At 44.0% G+C, this 18,767-nt stretch overlaps 1 protein-coding gene across 1 annotated transcript in view; it reads left to right on the plus strand.

Moving 5' to 3' along the window:
- The first annotated feature begins 952 nt into the window (after positions 1–952).
- Positions 953–18,767, plus strand: part of LOC137550344 (vomeronasal type-2 receptor 26-like) — an 87,007-nt gene continuing 69,192 nt past the window's right edge. Inside the window, exons 1-4 of the mRNA XM_068271265.1 lie at positions 953–1,010; positions 2,385–2,521; positions 2,655–2,854; positions 8,133–8,424. Of these exons, the coding sequence (XP_068127366.1) occupies positions 953–1,010; positions 2,385–2,521; positions 2,655–2,854; positions 8,133–8,424 (687 nt within the window). The remainder of the gene's footprint in view (positions 1,011–2,384; positions 2,522–2,654; positions 2,855–8,132; positions 8,425–18,767) is intronic.

Genomic DNA, 18,767 nt, shown 5'->3' on the forward strand with positions numbered 1-18,767 from the left:
TTCTGGGGTCTCATGCCCCCCCATCCCTCCCCCCACACACATACAAACCTGGGTGGAACCACAAACAGCCTCAGTTGATTATTGGGTGACTGGAGTTCAAATTCTGTAAAGGGGGCAGAGACACAAATGGCCAGTCAGATTTGTTGGATTGATTTTCATTTGAGAATTTTAACTGCTTCCATTCTCATATTATTGATGCCAAGGACACTAAAGCTCACAAACCTAGTCATTGATTGACTGTGTGTCAAAGTTAGAATAAGTGCCTGGACCCAACAACAACAACCAAATACATACCCGGGCAATGCCAGCTCTCCAGGTAGTATGAAATAAAAGTAAAACGGCAAGAATAGTTATCATTCAGAAAATAAAACACTCCAGACCATAAATTGCACCTAGGTTTAGAGGCCAAAAACCAGGGAAAAAATATACTAGCCCTGGTGCGTTCATGGTGTGTTCATGGTGCAGGGGTGTCTTATGGATCTTCTCCTCCCAATTATTATGTCCCTCTCGTATCTTATGTCGCTCTTTTGTCCTGCTGTGTCCCCATGTCCCATTTGTGTCCTCCTCTGTCCCCCCTGTACTTATTGTGTCCTCCTGTACCACTTGTACCTATTGTGTCCTCCTGTGTCCCCTGTTATGTCCTCCTGTGTCCCCTGTTGTGTCCTCCTGTGTCCCTTGTTTTGCCTTTCTGCATCCCGTTTGCTGTGTTGTGCCATTTGCGCAATGACCCCGGCAAGCCTCTCTCCCCCCCTCTGGTGCATAGTGCTACAGTCTTCCCTCCCTCCTTCTTATATACCCAGTGCTGCTGCCTGCAGCGATCAGCGTTACTCACTCAAACTTTGTCTGGGAGAGTGGTGGCTCTGCACGCTATACCCGGAGCCTTCTTCCATACTCTGGCTTAGGGTCCCTTGCTTGATGACCTCATCAAGTGAGGTATTCTTAAAGCCAGAGTATGGAAGAAGGCTTCGTGTATAACGAGCAGAGTCACCACTCTCCCAGACAGAGTGTGAGTGAGTAACGCTGATCGCTCCAAGCAGCAGCACTGGGTATGTTGAAGGGAGGGAGGGAATGCTGACTGCAGCACTATGCACATCAGAGGGTGGGTGGCTTGCCATGATCATTGCGCAAATGGCACAACACAACAAACGGGACACAGGATGACACAACAGGGGACAAAGGAGTACCAAACAGGTGACGCAGGACATCACAACACAGGAGGACATGTCTATAACCAGCAGAGCCGCTGCACGACATACACGGGACCACTAGACTGCCAGGGATTTAGGGGAGGCAGGCCTGTGGTGGCACATGCAGACCATAACACACAACAACATTCCTCCCTCAGCAATATACCAATAACAAGAAAAACAGCCCTTACAAGGGAGGGTTTCCTCACGTAAACCAAAAACGTATTAGCAGATTCATAGTTGGCTGCTGATAAACTTTCCTGGACTGTGGTAGGAACATCATATTGTGAGCTCCTCTGAGAAACAGTTTGACGAAGTATTGCTCAATGTTCTCCGCAGGGACGTTGCTAGGATTCTAAGCACTCCAGCTGAAAAATGGGTGTGGCCACACACCATAATGTGGGTGTGGCCATGGGTGGAGCCAAATGTACATGAACTTAACAGTGGTCTAAGTAGGCCTACCTAGCAAAATTCTGGGTGAAGGCCCCTCTCCATTCATATAAAAAAAAACAAAACAGAACAAAGTGCAGCATATCACATAACTAGGCAGAGTTACCTGGCTTCTGTGCTAGCTGGTCTGGCTTTCTGCTGGTCAGGCTTACCTGCTGCCAGTCCTCCCATATCATTCCCTGACCTCCTAGTGGACTCCCTTCCATGCTACCACGGGCCTCCCATTGAGGCACCACAACTCCCAGCATGCCCCATAGATGAACCACAGCTCCCTGCGTGCCCCCATAAAGGCATCACAGTGCCCAGCATGGCACCACAGCACCCAGTATGCCCACAAAGAAGCACCACAGCACCCTGCATGCCCTCCATTGAGGCACCACAGCTGACTCTGTCTGATGATGAAAAGATGAAAAATATCTCAGTGCTATGAAAATACACATTTATAATATTAATATTGATAATCTTCTTTATGTTTGAAATGGTAAAATAACTCCTGCAGTTATTCTTTTAAAGCTTTTGTTAATACCGCATTCAATGTAACATGCAGAATTAGTTTGATGGTCTTCTTTGAGTTGTGTTTTTCATGTCTTTCTTTTTTGCACAGTAAATGTATCGTCTTTGTCTTTATGCTATGAATGTCCCATTCTGCATTATATAATCTCCTCTGCAGACAGGCAGAGGCTGTCACTGGCACTCCTGTCGGCAGACTGCAGCACACATTGCTCATCCTCTGTGCTGTGTCATCAGTGAGGCATTGGGACAAAGTCAATGATATGATCAGTGTCGGACTGGGAGGTGGAAAAACTGAGGAAATCCACCTGCTGGCCAAGCAGCAGTCACCCTGTGTTATCAATCAGAATAGAAACCTGCAGCAAGTCTTCACTGTGAGCGGCAACACCTGATTACTCCTGCTTGGCCAGCAAGGGGATCTCTTCAGTTCTCCCAGCTCCCAGTCCAACACTGGATATGATTCAAGACTTCTCCAGCAAGTTGATTTCTACATTATTCTGGCTGCAGATCCTGTGTGTCTCCCCGGCCTCATCTAAGCTGCAGAGCTCTGCTGAGCAATGTCATCTCTCCATGAAGGAATACTCATTTGAGTATAAATACTCCCAGGATGGTGATATCATTATAGGGGGAATATTTGCTGTAAACACTGCTGAAGTGCGGTGGGATGACCCTACAAAATATGTACTCAACAAAGATATGTGCATTAGGTGAGTCATTCTTATTAAAGATGGATGTTATAATTCCAGGGAGTGAAGGAAGCAAAGATGAACTCAATTCAGAAGAAATGTGTAAAATACAGGTCAGAATTGTTTAACCTCCCTGGCGGTGCAATTCTGTCTGGAATTTTGAGTCAAAAGCGGTACATTGTTTTTCAAGAATTGTAGGCCTCCAATTCTTAAGTCATAACTTACCAAAACATGACAGAATAAAGCCTGGTAGACATTCTGCATATAAATAAAAGACTAGAACACAAATTTGTTGAATTAAATGTATAAATATACTTAAAAAAATGTGAAACTGTGCAAATAAGGCAGGCAGAGAGTAGTCAAAATCCAGACAGATGTCGGTACAGGTGGTAGGCAGAGAGTGGTCAAAATCCAGGCAGACATCGGTCCAGGCGGCAGGCAGAGAGTGGTCATAATCCAGACAGATGTCGGTACAGGTGGTAGGCAGAGAGTGGTCAAAATCCAGGCAGACGTCGGTGCAGGCGGCAGGCACTGAGTAGTCAAAATCCAGACAGATGTCGGTACAGGCGGCAGGCAGAGAGTGGTCAAAATCCAGGCAGACGTCGGTACAGGCGGCAGGCAGAGAAGAGTCAAAATCAAGGCAGACGTCAGTGCAGGCAGCAGACAGAGAGTAGTCAAAATCCAGGCAGACGACGGTGCAGGTGGCAGGCAGAGAGTAGTCAAAATCCAGGCAGATGTCGGTACAGGCGGCAGGCAGAGATTAGTCAAAATCCAGGCAGAGGTCAGTGCAGGCGGCAGGCTGAGAGTAGTAAAAATCATATGAGGAGGAATTAGAAATGTATACATGTATATACATGTATAAGTGTATATACATGTATATACATGTATACATTATACATAAATGCTGCATACAGAAATACTGTACATGTCACTGCCGCTCCTCCGCTCAGATTGGCCGCTGGGTCCCCGGAAGAATAGCGGGGACATGGGGATCCCGGTGGCCAAAAATTACTGCAGGTAGCCGGGGGAGAGAAGCCTGGGTCCCGCTGTGCAGCGTGATCGCGCACGGGACCTAGGAAAGCTGCACATGCAGCTGTTTTTCACAGCCCGACCTGAGCATGGTTCTCCTGCTCAGTAAAGATGGCCCAAACTGTTCACCTGCGGAAGAGGACCCCCAGATACCAGCCTGCTCCCCAGGAGAAGTGAGTATATAAAAAGTACCCCTTACCCATTTCCACAAAGGTTGAAAAGAACACAACAATAAAAACACAACAATGAAAAGAAGTCCTCTATTTTTCTTTATTAGAGTTGCAAGGGATCTTTATACAGCTTTGCGATCCCTGGCCAAAGCATTGCAGCTCCGGAGGGTTTTCCAGGTTTCCTCTGTGTACGTACTCCCCGGAAGCCCCGTCATGAAATTCATTGCTCTTTCTTTTGATATATGTAAATTTACACAACCACTAGGTGTGCTATATTATCTGTTATTTACTGCATTTAAGTGTATACTTTTTTCCAATGGAACTTTAAAATCAATTTTCTCAACAACTATAAGGTCTTTTTGAATTTTTTTCCCTCTGGTTTCCACTGTCCCCCTCCATATACCATGAAAATGTGGTGTTTCTAGCACATAAGGGGGCTTTGCTATTAGCTGTAAAGTTGGTGGCCGTTCGCTTGCCATATAAGTCTATGGTGCCCACTGCAAACAGCCGGTTCAGGAACATTTGAGGAAAATCACGTTTAAAAACCACGAACCCAAAATCTGATGTTTGCAACATCTCTATAGGTACTTAGCCAGGTATATACAGTGGCTTGCAAAAGTATTCGGCCCCCTTGAAGTTTTCCACATTTTGTCACATTACTGTCACAAACATGAATCAATTTTATTGGAATTCCCTGTGAAAGACCAATACAAAGTGGTGCACAAGTAAGAAGTGGAACAAAAATCATACATGATTCCAAACATTTTTTTTACAAATCAATAACTGCAAAGTGGGGTATGCGTAATCATTCAGCCCCCTGAGTCAATACTTTGTAGAACCACCTTTTGCTGCAATTAAAGCTGCCAGTCTTTTAGGGTAAGTCTCTACCAGCTTTGCACATCTAGAGACTGAAATCCTTGCCCATTCTTCTTTGCACAACAGCTCCAGCTCAGTCAGATTAGATGGACAGCGTTTGTGAAAAGCAATTTTCAGATCTTGCCACAGTTTCTCGATTGGATTTAGATCTGGGCTTTGACTGGGCCATTCTAACACTTGGATATGTTTTGTTTTAAATAATTCCATTGTTGCCCTGGCTTTATGTTTAGGGTCATTGTCCTGCTGGAAGGTGAACCTCCGCCCCAGTAGTAAGTCTTTTGCAGACTCCAAGAGGTTTTCTCCCAAGATTGCCCTGTATTTGGCGCCATACATCTTCCCATCAACTCTGACCAGCTTCCCTGTCCCTGCTGAAGAGAAGCACCCCCAGAGCATGATGCTGCCACCACCATATTTGACAGTGGGGATGGTGTGTTCAGAGTGATGTGCAGTGTTAGTTTTCCGCCACACATAGCGTTTTGTTCAATTTTGGTCTCATCTGACCATATCACCTTCTTCCACATGTTTGCTGTGTCCCCCACATGGCTTGTGGCAAACTGCAAATGGGATTTCCTATGCTTTTCTGTTCACAATTGCTTTCTTCTTGCCACTCTTCCATAAAGGTCAATGTTTTCCAGTGCACAACTAATAGTTGTCCTATGGACAGATTCCTCCACCTGAGCTGTAGATCTCTGCAGCTCATCCAGAGTCACCATGGGCCTCTTGACAGCATTTCTGATCAGCGCTCTTCTTGTTCGGCCTGTGAGTTTAGGTGGATGGCCTTGTCTTGGTAGGTTTACAGTTGTGCCATACTCCTTCCATTTCTGAATGGTCGCTTGTACAGTGCTCCATGGGATGTTCTTGGCTTTGGAAATCTTTTTGTAGCCTAAGCCTGCATTAAAATTCTCAATAACTTTATCCCTGGCCTGTCTGGTGTGTTCTTTGGACTTCATGGTGTTGTTACTCCCAATATTCTCTTAGACAACCTCTGAGGCCGCCACAGAGCAGCTGTATTTGTACTGACATTAGATTACACACAGGTGCACTCTGTTTAGTCATTAGCACTCATCAGGCAATGTCTATGGGCAACTGACTGCACTCAGACCAAAAGGGGCTTTGCAGTTATTTATTTGTAAAAAATGTTTGGAATCATATATGATTTCCATTCCACTTCTCATGTGTACACCACTTTGTATTAGTCTTTCACGTTGAATTCCAATAAAATTGATTCATGTTTGTGGCAGTAATGTGACAAAATGTGGAAAACTTCAAGGGGGCCGAATACTTTTGCAAGCCACTGTATGCGTCTGTTTAGGAAGCCAAGTATAGGTGCCCCAAATATAGGTAGATAAGTATAGGTGTCCCAAGTATAGCTAGCCAGGTATAGTTGCCTCAGTATAGATATCCAGGTATAGTAAGCAAGATCACTTCCTGTATACGCGGTCTAGCAGGGACACCGCTGACTTCACTGCAGTTCACATTGTATTTAAAACAGATGCAAACTATGCACTAAAACATGAACTCAGATGAAAACAGAATGAACTTGAAATAACAGATGGGGGCAGGTAGCCCTAAGTAAACTTACATTTCTAAACAGCAGGGGGAGGTGGCACTGCTTCCCAAGATAGGCAATGTCTGACTGACCAACAGCAAGGATGTGCAGTGCCTAATTATAGGCAGGTTACACAACCTATTAAATCAACTTGACCAGTGCTGCAGTTCACAACCTGCATTCAAAACAGATGCAACAATCTGGAGGATGTTGGCTTCCAAAACAGTTTGTGTGCAGTGTTCTGTACTAGACTCATCCACTGCATCGAGGTATCTCTCATGGAAGAGACCCTAACCTCTAATTAACAAACATCATAGTGTGAACCTGAGGACAGCTGGTATAAAATTGTTTACACCATTTTTTATAGAACAGGGAAAAATTTGCAGCACTTCTGATCAGGCCGCATCTAAAATGACTACCAACAGAGGCATGCAGGGCCCCCCTAGGGACAAATACACACCTGGGGCTTGATTCACTAAACCGTGATAACTCACATCATGGTCGTTTTTGTGCAAAAAATTGCGATTGCGCACAAAAATTCGCGATTGCGCACGAACGTGAAAACAAGCACGAAAACGGCCGTGATATGAGTTTAGTGAATCAAGCTTCTTGTATATAAAACAGATGCAAACTATCCACTTAAACCTACATTCAGATTAAAATGGAATGCAAACATGACAGAACAAATTGGTGCAGCTAGCCATAAGTAAGCTTACATTTCTATAAATTAGCAGTTTAAATTCCTTTTTAATCTGATTTTAGTTTTTAGTACATAGTTTGCATCTGACCCCTGATGTCTGAGCAATATCAATCATCCAGGGGCTTAGCAATAGGGGTTGCAGAGGTAGCGACCGCATCGGGACCCTTGGGCCAGAGGGGCCCCGGAGGGCCCTCCATCAACTACAGTTTTAGCTCACTAATGGTCCTGTGCTCATAACAATCACTTCTATAGATACTTTGAATAGTGATAATTATTAACAAGCTGTTCCCTACCCCCTTCTTGCACCTCTGATGCTGTAGTTGCCATTGGCAGGTTTTGGTGCGCCGTATCAATTGTTTTGTATAGAGTGCTTAGGGGCCCCATTATAAAACTTGCATCGGGGCCCACAGCTGCTTAGCTACACCACTGCAATCATCTGCCACTCTACATACATAACGATTGTTGGCTGAAACAGTCATCATTTCAGCAGACAGTTATCGCCTGTGTGTTCATAGCTTTAGATGGTCTCTTGGTCTCACTCCCGGTTATCTAAACACAGAGGCCACACCACACTGCTCAGATGGAAAGCTCCGCTCCCTTTCACATCTGGCACACTTCCATGTCCAGCTCCACCCAACTTGTTTCATCGCTATTGTGACTCCTCAGGGGCATCTGATGAGCCTTTCACCTGAGCAGCGGGGTGTGGCCTCAGTGTACAGAGAGTAGTTTCCGATTTAGATACGAGGGAGAGCCCATCTAAAAAATAACTCAATGCTACCTGAAATGCCTACAGAGTGAGTGAGTGGATCTCTATTTTTTAAATAACATTTTAAACAGTTTACACTAAATTTTGAAAAAAGGTTGGTAAGTCAATGTTGTACCCTGAAGTGAAGATTAACTTTGGGGTGGGGGAGTGTTACCATGTTCCCATTGTCCTACGTTACACAACTAGTGTGACGGTGTAATATTTTACAGTGCCAACAACAGAGAATACTGGCATGTTCTTGCATTTATATTTGCCATTGATGAGCTGAACAGGAGGCCGGATATTCTGCCCAATATGACTCTGGGATATCATGTGTATGATTCCTGTGGAAGTGTGAATAAGGCTATAAAAGATGTTCTGCAGATCCTGTCTGGACACAAGATGACGGCTCCTAATTACTCCTGTATGGAACATGGAATAGTGGCTGGATTTATTGGTGATCGCCTATCTGGAACAACTCTACGCATAGCACAGTTACTAAGTTTATATAGATATACGCTGGTAAGTGCCACCTGGTGTCTCTAGCATTACTGCTAGGAGGACTCTAAACCCTGTCCCAACACACACACACACACACACACACACACACACACACACACACACACACACACACACACACACCACACACACACCACACACACACACCACACACACACCACACACACACCACACACACACACACACACACACACACACACACACACACACACACACACACACACACACACACACACACACACACACACACACACACACACACACACACACACACACACACACACACACACACACACACACACACACACACACACACACACACACACACACACACACACACACACATTCCCCTAGAGATGAATAACTGGATCTGATACCAGAAGAGGTTAAAGAAGGGGACCCCCAGATGCTTGCCCCCTCCCCAGAAGAGATGAGTTTACCATTTCCACAAAGGTTTAAATGAAATAAAACTACAACCACAAGAAAAGCATTAATCTTAATTAACCATGAATACTTACCTTTAAAAAAAGTTCACATGCCAATACTGTATCCTCGGAAATGTCCGACACCAATATCCTCAGTTAGCTTGATTGAACATCTCCATGCACCTGCCGCCACACACGACGCTCTCCACCGCAGCTCTAGCTATACTAAGTATACAGTAGCTAGAGCTAAAGCATCTTTAAATTTGGCTCCAAGGCTCCCCATTGGTCTATTCACAGACCAATGGGAATCTGGAGGGAGGACGAAGCAAAACATGCATTGTTGCTTTGCTCAGTCTTTCCATGACATGTAGTTTGGCTGTTCCTCACCCAGTTTTAAACCTTCTACACAGCTGTTTCTGTTAATGACTGTGTTTCAACCTACTAGCAGTGCTGCTCGTATACCACTTTTCACTATCTGGATTGAATTCAGATCCAGATACCCAGATATCCGATCCGAATCGGATATCCGAGTTTGAAATTTTGGAATCTAAATTCAATTCGGATATCCGAACCCAATAGCCGGTCGGAGTCGGATAAAAAAACGGAAGCGGCCTTATAACTGCTCCCAAACCGGTTACAAAGGTAAAAATCTCTCTCTCTCCTCAGCAGGTGGGGGGATGCCCTAACTGTTCATGGATCTTGTCTTCCAGGGATTTGTAGGCTGCCAAAAGCAAGCTCACATGCATTGGCCAGGAATCAAACCCAGGTCAACTGCTTGGAAGGCAGCTATGCTCACCACTATACGACCAACACTACATGCTGAAGCTGGCCTAGCATGTACCATTGTGATATACCCAAGAGAAACATGAGCTTGCTTATTTGCCTAATTTGCTAGATGAAAGCAGTGGGACACATGGTGATACTGCTTACAGGCTTCAATTCAAGACTTCAGAAAGATCATGTGCCCCCCTGGATGATGCTAGTGTAACACACACAGCAAAGGACAGCAATTTGAAGTCTGGAAGATTCCAGGACAAGGGTGGGAAGGAGGAAAAGCTAGGTGGCCATGAAACCATTCCTGCTAACCTAAAGCTTACTTGTGTCTTACAACACATTGGCTTAAGACTTTACCAAATCCAATGCTCCAATATGGAGAAGCTTCTCTGTTTTCTTTTTTTTTTTGAAGTGTGGTGTCACAGTTCACCCATCTCTTCAACTACAAGAAAGGCCTGTAACGATTGGTGTAGCAACACAGGAGTCTGGTTATTGCGTGATCTGCAGTATCACCAATAATCCAGACACTATATGTAACGATTGGTGTCAGCAACACAGATTTTTCTGATTATTGGTGATCTGCAGTATCACCATTAATACAGATGCTATACCTGATTATGTGGTGATCTGCAGAATCACCAATAATACAAGTATAGCTAGACACAGGACACCCAATGTGGTATTGTGTTTGGTGCAACAGTAATAAGAGAAGTTATCTCCCGAGGAGCGGGAGACACAGATAATATTGCAGCCAAGAATCCCCTGAGGGGCAGGGGATTCAGACTGCACTGCAGCCAGTGGACGCCTGAGCATCAGGGACCACTGATGGTGATAAGGAGAATGATCACCTGAAGGGCAGGTGACCCAGGCTAAACAATAGCCTAGGATTCCCTGAGGAGCAGGAAATACAGACTATACTGCAGCCAAGAATTCTCTGAGGAGCAGGGAATTCAGATAGTACTGCAGCCAGTGGACACCTGAGGGGCAGGGACCACTGACTGGGCTGCAAGTGAGGTCACAGGTGGAATGAGTGATTAAGACTGTAGTACAGCCAAGGATTCCCTGTGGAGCAGGGAACCAGACTGTACTGCAGCCAGTGGACCCCTGAGGAGCAGGGACCACTGACTGTGCTGCAAGATGATCTCCTGTGGGGCAGGTGATCAACAGACACTATTTGCAGCTAACAGACACCTGAGGAACAGGTGTCACAGATAGTACAGTAAGACTGATCACCTAATGGTTAGGTGACAGCCCTAAAGATTTCCCTTACTAGTGGTAGGCCCACTAGTGGGGATAGAAATGTCAGACAAGCAAGGTCAGCAACAAATGGACAGATACAGTATAGATGCGGAAGAGTGATTCGGTATCCAGGTACAGGCAGAGTCGGCAACAGTAGACAGATAGGCAGAAGTACCGAATCAGCAGCCAAGAGAGTAGTCAGGAGAGCGAGAGGTCATAACAGATAATACAGTAGTAATATAGCAATCCTAGTCTAGGTGTGAAGTCCTTGGTTTCAACACCTGGGAACTAGACTAACAGATTGGTACAACAGCGATATAGCAATACTTAAAGATAACAACAGAATCTGACTAAGTGTGAATTCCCAGCTCCAGCTGGTTCTAACACACTGTAAGATCTGACTAGGGTCTGAGCGCTCACACGTTAGCATTCGCAACAGCAGACAACTTGCAACTGACAGGCAAGCCCTATATATACCCAGAGCACTGCACAGCGCCGCCCCAGTCACCCATCCAATCCGGAGCATAGCTGGAGTCAGCTGATCGGCCTGATCAGCTGACTCCCCTTCTATTTGCATAAAGGTCCTGTCGCCTGGTGCGCCCGCGTGTAGCTCTTAATCTGTGTGCACTAGAAGGACCAGGAGAACCAGAAGCATGTAGCTGCGCGGCAGAAGCCGCCGGCTGGAACGCGGAGATGGCCGCCCTGCCGCTTGCCCATGCGGCGACATCTCCGCTATCCTTTACACTATACCTGATTGTGTGGTGATCTGCAGAATCACCAATAATGCAAGTATAGCTAACACATAGGTACAGGTGTGTATAGTGCTTGGTGCAACAGTACAACTGATCAGTATTAACAAAACCTCACCAGAGGACCTGGTGGGCACTATTAGTAAAGAACCTCACCAGTGACAGGGGCTCACTGTTGAGTAAAGTGGTCAGACAGACAGGTTTGGCAACAGACTGGCAGATACAATACAAAATCGGCAGGCAGGAGGATAGAGGTTAATCAGGCAGAGTCAGCAACAGAATCAGATGGGCGAAGGTACAGGATCGATAAGCGAAAGCGAAGTCAGAAGAGAGCCAAAGTCAAACACAGAATATCAAGCAACATACAATAGTAGCCGACCCGCGGCGTAGCATATGCCACATAAGAGGGTAAAGGGCAGGAAGGGGGTATTGGGCGCAGCGGCAGGGAGGGGGGTTGGACCCCCCCTCAACTGGGTCCCCCATGTGTGCTTTACCTCCAGCTTAAGCTCAACAGGAACCCCCCCTAACCTGGGTCCCCCATGTGCGCTCCCCCTCCAGCTTAAGCTCAGCAGGAACCCCCCTCACCTGGGTCCCCCATGTGCGCTCCCCCTCCTGCTTAAGCACAGTAGCAGCCGCCACTATTAGTAAGAGGCAGCGGGCGGGGATGACTCACCTCTTCCGTGTTCCATCGTGCGTTCCACTGTCATCACTTCCTGCAATGCCACCCACTGTATTGGTGTAATTTGCCTTTTTAAAACAGAAGGAAATCTGCAATAATTCAGCTATAAGTGAACATTTGTGGTTACCCACAATGCACTGCTACTAAATATGCAAATTACCCCTTTTCCCCCTTGGTAAGCCAAGCAAGCATCCAGACCTGCTGGTGTATAGCAAGCATATAGCTTTAAATTTTACACAGTCATATCAAACCCACATGTAGACAGCCTGTTTAAGACTTTTGGTCCTCATCAGTACATGGCAGGGATTGATAAGGCTGTATGAGATAGGGCTTGGACCAGTACAACAGAGTAACCAAGCAGCTCAGGGTGACCCAAACCACTCGGAATGTATAGGTGGATAAAAGGGACCAAAAAGACCTTCTACTAAAAAAATCAAAGCTTGGGGTAATATGCCTTCTTAACCACTTGAGGACTCAGCCTTTACCCCCCCTTAAGGACCAGCGCTGTTTTTTCTATTCAGACCATTGCAGCTTTAACGGTTTATTGCTCAGTCATACAACCTACCACCTAAATGAATTTTGCGTCCTTCTTCTCACCAATACAGCTTTCTTTTGATGCTATTTGATTGCTGCTTTGATTTTTAGTTTTTATTATATTCATCAAGAAAGACATGAATTTTGTCAAAAAAAAAATGACTTTTTTAACTTTCTGTGCTGACATTTTTCAAATAAAGTAAAATTTCCTATACATTTGAGTGCGAAAGTTATTCTGCTACATGTCTTTGATTAAAAAAAAAAAACATTCAGTGTATATTTATGGGATTGGGTAAAAGTTATAGCGTTTACAAATTATGGTGCCAAAAGTGAATTTTCCCATTTTGAAGCATCTCTGACTTTTCTGACTACCTGTCATGTTTCATGAGGTGCTAAAATTCCAGGATAGTATAAATACCCTACAAATGACCCCATTTTGGAAAGAAGACATCCCAAAGTACTCACTAAGAGGCATGGTGAGTTCATAGAAGATTTTATTTTTTGTCACAAGTTAGCGTAAAATGACACTTTGTGACAAAAAAAAAAAGGCTGCTAACTTGTAACAAAAAAAATGAAATCTGGCATGGACTCAACATGCCCCTCAATGAATACCTTGAAGTGTCTACTTTTCAAAATGGTGTCATTTGTGGGGTGTGTTTACTGTCCTGGCATTTTGGGGGGTGCTGAATTGTAAGCACCCCTGTAAAGCCTAAAGGTAGTCATTGCACTGTGGGCCCCTTAGCGCAGTTTGGCAAGTGTCACACATATGGTATCGTCATACTCGGGAGAAGTAGTACAATGTGTTTTGGGGTGTATTTTTACACATACCCATGCTGGGTGGGAGAAATATCTCTGTAAATGACAATTTTTTTATTTTGTTTACACACAATTGTCCATTTACAGAGAGATTTCTGCCACCCAGCATAGGTATGTATAAAAATACACCCCAAAACACATTGTACTACTTCTCCCGAGTACGGTGATACCACATGTGTGGCACTTTTTTGCACCCTAACTGCGCTAAGGGGCCCAGAGTCCAATGAATACCTTTAGCATTTCACAGGTCATTTTGAGACATTTGGTTTCAAGACTACTCCTCACGGTTTAGGGCCCCTAAAATGCCAGGGCAGTATAGGAACCCCACAAATGACCCCATTTTAGAAAGAAGACACCCCAAGGTACTCTATTAGGAGTATGGTGAGTTCATAGAAGATTTTACATTTTGTCACAAGTTAGCGGAACATGATTTTTATTGTTTTTTTTTTTTTTACCAAGTGTCATTATCCGCTAACTTGTGACAAAAAATAAAATCTTCTATGAACTCACCATACTCCTAAAGGAATAACTTGGGATGTCCTCTTTGTAAAATGGAGTCATTTGTGGGGTTCCTATAATGCCCTGGCATTTTAGGGGCCCTAAACCGTGAGGAGTAGTCTACAAACCAAATGTCTTAAAATGCCCTGTGAAATCCTAAAGGTACTCATTGGACTTTGGGCCCCTTAGCACACTTAGGGTGCAAAAAAGTGTGACACATGTGGTATCGCCGTACTCGGAAGAAGTAGTACAATGTGTTTTGTGCTGTATTTTTACACATACCCATATTGGGTGGGAGAAATCTCTCTGTAAATGACAATTTTTTGATTTCTTTACACACAATTGTCCATTTACAGAGATATTTCTCCCACCCAATATGGGTATGTGTAAAAATACACCCCAAAACACACTGTACTACTTCTCCCGAGTAGTAGCAATACCACATGTGTGGCACTTTTTTGCACCCTAACTGCGCTAAGGGGCCCAGAGTCCAATGAGTACTTTTAGGATTTCACAGGTCATTATGAGACAAACCTGATTTATTCATCCACATCGATCGATGTGAATGGAGAAATCAGTTATTTTTTGATACAAAGTGCTTGTCAAAGCCTATGAACCCCAACACCCCTCCTCGGCCCATATGCCTCGGCAAACGTATCTTTTTTACTGTGGAGGAGAAATCTTGTCCTACAGCGCTGCATGCACTGATTTTGTGTAACCTGACAGAAGCGCAATGCTTCTGTCAGGATGCACTATCAGTGCTACAGCTGATTGGTCAGTTGGAAAAAAAAAAGCAAGCAAGCAAGCAGCAAAGCACTTCAATAACATTAACATTAACTTTTTAAACTTTATTAGATACTAGCTGATTGCCCGGCGTTGCCCGGGAATACAGTGGTGTGAAAAACTATTTGCCCCCTTCCTGATTTCTTATTCTTTTGCATGTTTGTCACACTTAAATGTTTCTGCTCATCAAAAACCGTTAACTATTAGTCAAAGATAACATAATTGAACACAAAATGCAGTTTTAAATGATGGTTTTTATTATAAAAAACTCCAAATCTACATGGCCCTGTGTGAAAAAGTGATTGCCCCCCTTGTTAAAAAATAACTTAACGAACTTAACGAATAACTTAACGAATAAGAAATCAGGAAGGGGGCAAATAGTTTTTCACACCACTGTATATTTGGCTGATGTCAGCTCCACCCACTTTTTGTAACCCTAACAATTAATCAATAACCAAGTTTGTGAGCTTTGTGGTCTTTGGCATCAATAATTTGTATTGAAATGAAAAAATCTGATGGGTTGTTTGTGGCTCCACCCTCTTTTCTGAATTTGAACCCAAGTCACCCAAAGACCAACTGTACCAGGTTTTAGGCCTGTGCCATTAACAGTGCAAGAATGGTAGCAATTAAATATTCCACTTGAAAAGCAATATGTGAAGCTTTATACACTATTGTAGGCTCCACCCACTTTTCTGAATATTAATCCCATTCACTGAGTGAGCAACTGTGCAAAGTTTAAGAACCCTCCAATTAACAGTGTAAGAATGGCTGCAGTTTACATTTTCCCAGTGAAATTTGTATTTGTCTTCACCCACTGATGACCCGGCATTGCCCGGGTATGTATTTGACATTTGTTGGTTCCGCCCACTTTTTCTAACCCTAACACACAAACACTCAATGACCAAGTTTGTGAGCTTTGGGGTCTTTAGCATCAATAATTTGTATGTTCCCATAGAAATTAAACAAATCAGATTGGCTGTTTGTGGCTCTGCCCCTCTCCAGCATTTGAACCCCAGTCACCCAATGACCAACTGTAGCAGGTTTGAGGCATCTGCTATTACCAGTGTATAAAATGGCAGCAATTTAAATATTCCCCTTGAAAATCAACAGGTGAATTTTGATTGGCTATTATATGCTCCAACCACTTCCCTGAATATTAATCTCAGTTACCCAGTGACCATCTGGTCAAAGTTTGGGAACCCTGCCATTAACAGTGTAAGAAGGCCTGCAGTCTACATTTTCCCAGTGAAATTTGGTTTTGGCTCTGCCTTCTTTTTGTCACCTGGACATACAGTCACTCAATGACCAAGTTTATGAGCTTTGGGGTCCTTGGCATCAATAATTTGTATTTTCCAAGAAATGAAACTGTTTGTGGCTCTGTCCCCTTTTCTGAATTTGAACCCCAATGACTAACTGTACCAGGTTTGAGGCTTGTGCCATTAACAGTGCAAGAATGGCAGCAATTTTAATATTCCCCTTGAAAATCAACAGTTGATTTTGATTAGCTTTTTTAGGCTCCACCCACTATTATGAATATTAATCCCAGTCACCCAGTAACCAATTGTGCAAAGTTTGAGAACCCTGCCATTAACAGTGAAGAAGGGCTGCAGTTTACAATTTCCCAGAAAATCTGTTTTTGACTCCACCCACTTTTTGTAACCTTGACACACAGTCACTACTCAATGACTAAGTTTGTGAGCTTTTGGGTTCCTGGCATCAAAATTGTGTGAATGGAAGCAGTTTATCCAAAAAAAAGCAAATCTGATTGGATTTTTGTGGCTCCACCCCTTTAGTGAATTTGAACCACAGTCACTTGATGATCGACTGTAGCAGGTTTGAGGCCTCTGCATTAACAGTGTAAGAATGACAGCCGTTTCAATATTCCCCTTGAAAATCAATAGGTGAATTTTGATTGGCTCTTGTAGGCTCCACCTACTTTTCCGTATATTAATCCTAGTCCCCCAGCGACCAACTGTGTCAAGTTTGAAAACCCTGCCATTAACAGTGTAAGAATAGCTGCAATGTATATTTTCCCATGTAAAAAGTTGTTTTTGGCTCTGCCCACTAACCTTGACATACAGTCACTCACTAACCAAGTTTATGAGCTTTGTGGTCTTTGGCATCAATAAGTTGCATGTTACCATTGAAATTAAACAAATCTGATTGGCTGTTTTTGGCCCACTCCCTTTTCAGAATTTAAACCCCAGTCTCCCAGTGACTGACTGTACCAGATTTGAGGCCTCTGCCATTAAGAGTGTATGAATAGCAGCAATGTAAATATTCCCCTTGAAAATCAAAAGGTGAATTTTCATTGGCTGTTGTAGGCTACACCCACTTTCCTGAATATTAGTCCCAGTCACCCAGTGGCCAACTGTGTCAAGTTTGACAAACCCTGCCAATAACAGAATGGCTGAAATCAATTTAAAAAATCTGATTGGCTGTTTGTGGCTCCACCCACTTTAGTGAATTTGTACCCCAGTCACCCAATAACTGACTGAATCAGGTTTGAGACCTCTGCCATTAAAAGATTCCACAGCTGAATAAACAGATAACTCCAGTGTGTGGGGGGTCAAAAGTACATACTGTGACCTCCTCCTGCCCCCTCCATCTGCCGCTGTTCGTGCACTATTCATGCCGGTGTCCCGGCGACTTGCTTGACCCTTGACCTGGACATATTTCTTCCCTCTTCACTTCTGGCCGGCGCATAGCTTTCGGCTCAGAAGCACGCTGTCCTCTCCGTCTAATCTGGGCTGCGTGTGCGCTCCATTACACCAAGCGTCACATGATTAGCATGTGACCCTTGGTGTATTGGAACACACACGCAGCCCAGATTAGACGGAGTGAAATGTAATGTAAATGTTCCCCCTTGAAAATCAATAGGTATATTTTGATTGGCTGTTTTTAGGCTCCACCCACATTTCTGAATATTAATCCCAGTCACCCAGTGGCCAATTGTGTCAAGTTTGGGAACCCTGCTATGTAAAAAATTTAGTTGTTGGCGCCGCACAATTTTTCTAACCTTGACCTACAGTCACTCTATCAAGTTTATCAGCTTTGGGGTCCTTGGTATCAATACTTTGTATATTCCCATTGAAAAAGAAACAAATATGATTGGCTGTTTGTGGCTCCGCCCCCTTTCTGATTTTGAACCCTAATCACCCAGTGACCGACTGCACCAGGTTTGAGGCATCTGCTATTAACAGTATAAGAATGGTAGCAGCTTAAATTTTCCCTTTGAAAATCGAAAGGTGAATTTCTATTGGCTGTTATAGGCTCCACCTACCTTCCAAATTCTTAATCTCATTAACCCAGTGACCAACTGTGCAAAGTTTGAGAACCCTGCCATTAACGGTGTAAGAATGCCTACAGTTTATATTTTCCTAGTCAAATTTGTTTTTGGCTCCGCCCACTTTTTGTAACCTGGACACACAGTCACTCAATGACCAAGTTTGTGAGCTTTCAGGTTCCTGACATCAAAAATGGGTGAATGGAAGCAGTTTATCCACCGAGGAAATCTGATTGGCTGTTTGTGGCCCCGCCCCTTTAGTGAATTTGGACTCCAGTTACCCAAAGACACACTGTAGGAAGTTTGAAGCCTCTGCCATTAACAGTGTAAGAATGGCAGCAGTTTAAATATTCCCCTTGAAAATCAATAGGTGAATTTTGATTGGCTTTTTTAGGCTCCACCTACTTTCTTGAATCTTAATTGCATTCACCCAGTGACCAACTGTGGCAAGTTTGAGAACCCTGCGATTAACAGCCTAAGAATGGTTGCAGTTTACATTTTCCCATTGAAATTGAACGGCTTAAATTTGATTGGCTGTTTTATACTCCGCCCACTTTTCCTAG

The sequence above is a fragment of the Hyperolius riggenbachi genome, chromosome 1, assembly GCF_040937935.1.
Source record: "Hyperolius riggenbachi isolate aHypRig1 chromosome 1, aHypRig1.pri, whole genome shotgun sequence".
NCBI classification, from domain to species: Eukaryota; Metazoa; Chordata; class Amphibia; order Anura; family Hyperoliidae; genus Hyperolius; species Hyperolius riggenbachi.